This window comes from Danaus plexippus (genome assembly GCF_018135715.1).
Source record: "Danaus plexippus chromosome 18 unlocalized genomic scaffold, MEX_DaPlex mxdp_35, whole genome shotgun sequence".
Classification (NCBI taxonomy): Eukaryota; Metazoa; Arthropoda; class Insecta; order Lepidoptera; family Nymphalidae; genus Danaus; species Danaus plexippus.
Window position 1 is genome coordinate 2,319,499 of NW_026869854.1, and position 1,645 is coordinate 2,321,143.

Here is a 1,645-nt window from a genome sequence, read left to right on the forward strand (position 1 = left end):
ATATATAAGTTTGTTAAAAGTATACAGGTATAGCTAAAGGAAACAAAGAAAGATTATTTACATTAATTGGTTATGGCTGCTGGTGCACGTCCAGTGACAGCCAAAGTGTAAAGATTTGTATTTACATGTTAATAATTAGTTTTATACATAATTTACAGTTGAGATGGAGCAAGAAAGAAACAGAAAGGAATTTACATTGACGTTAGGTGTTGTTAAAAGCTTTGAGGTGGTTGATAATATATTCGGAAAATTTAATAAAAGATATGGTTGCTTCTTTGTCCTCCAGAAGGGAGGCCATGTTGAACGGAGAGACCCCGGCGTGGCTGCAGATAATCTGGTGGTCGGATCTCGGGGCGATGAACCGCTGGCAGTCCTCAAGCACGTGACCCATTGACTGCACCGTGGTGCCATCGCACGGACAGACAGCATTCTCCGTGACCTTAACCCTGTGTAAATATTGTTTTGTGTAGGCGTGTCCTGTAAGTGTCTGGGTAAGTGTGAATGTGTTGTGAGCAAGTGAGTGTAATTTAATGATATGTTTAATCGTAGGGAGGTGTTGTTTAGTGTGTTGTCCTTGTGGCTCGCTCTCGTATCGAGACTGCCAGACTGAGGCGTGGAGTGATCGCGTATAGTGTTTTATAAAGGTGATAGGAAATTGTGTGTAGTCCGGGGCTTTGTGAAGCTTAGCCGCCCGCTTGGCAGCGGTGTCTGCGGCCTCGTTCCCCACAATGCCCACGTGGGCCTTGACCCACGCGAACTCTATGGACCTGGACGTGTGGTGTACTGTCGAGTGTATTTTCGCAACCAAGGGGTGTGTGTCACTGCGGTTCTGGATGGCGAGAATGGCAGCGCTGCTATCTGAATACATAACCGTGCGTGTATGTTGGTTGGAAGAGGCCCATTCGCAAGCTTTGAGGATGGCTAGAAGTTCAGCCTGGAAAACAGTACAACTGTTGTGGAGCTTGAACTTCTTACTGACAGGATTGCGTCCTCGATCATAACTGTAAAGGCCGCCCCGACCGTACCATCCTCAAGTTTGCTTCCATCGGTGAAGGTGTGGGTGGTGTTAGGGTGAGCTCTTGACTGGAATTCCTGGACCTCGTTTAGGGTCCAAAACGTGTGTGAGTCGTATGTATGTCTGTGGGCTGGATGAAGGAGAAGATGTGGAGGAGTTGGAGATTCCAGTGTGATGTGAGCCGGAAGTGATGTGTGAAGTGTGTAGGATGTGATGTGTGAAGTAGTGGGGACGAGCCGGTGAGGCACGTAGATTCGATCCGGTTCACTTCTTTGACCTTAAGATCCAGGGGGGTGAACAGGGCGAGTGCGAGAGCAGCAGAGGTGGACACTGTCCTCAATCCTCTGATGGCCTTTAGGGCGAAGGCTCTCTGCATAGACAGGAGTTTCCTCACGCACTTCTTATCGGCCACATGTCCCGACACTCCGGCTGCGTATGTAATGATAGGCTGGATCACCTGCATGTATATAATGCGTATGTTTTCTGGGTGTGCCCCTTATGTATGTGTGCAGAAGAAGGAGAGTCTGTTGAAAATTTTTGTGGCTTTGTAGATGATGTGGTTGATGTGTTCGCGAAAGGAACTTGCTCTTCTGGAAGTGAATTGTGTGCGAGTCCAAGGTGATGAGTATT

The 1,645-nt window shown here is 47.7% G+C and overlaps 1 protein-coding gene across 1 annotated transcript; it reads right to left on the minus strand.

Moving 5' to 3' along the window:
* Nucleotides 1–202: 202 nt before the first annotated feature.
* On the minus strand, nucleotides 203–1,472 carry LOC133320381 (uncharacterized; the record flags this gene model as incomplete). The annotated part of the gene is made up of 3 exons (XM_061528610.1): nucleotides 203–934; nucleotides 976–1,145; nucleotides 1,253–1,472. Coding segments are annotated over 3 exons (1,122 nt in total), but the record flags the coding sequence as incomplete, so codon positions are not given.
* Nucleotides 1,473–1,645: the final 173 nt, after the last annotated feature.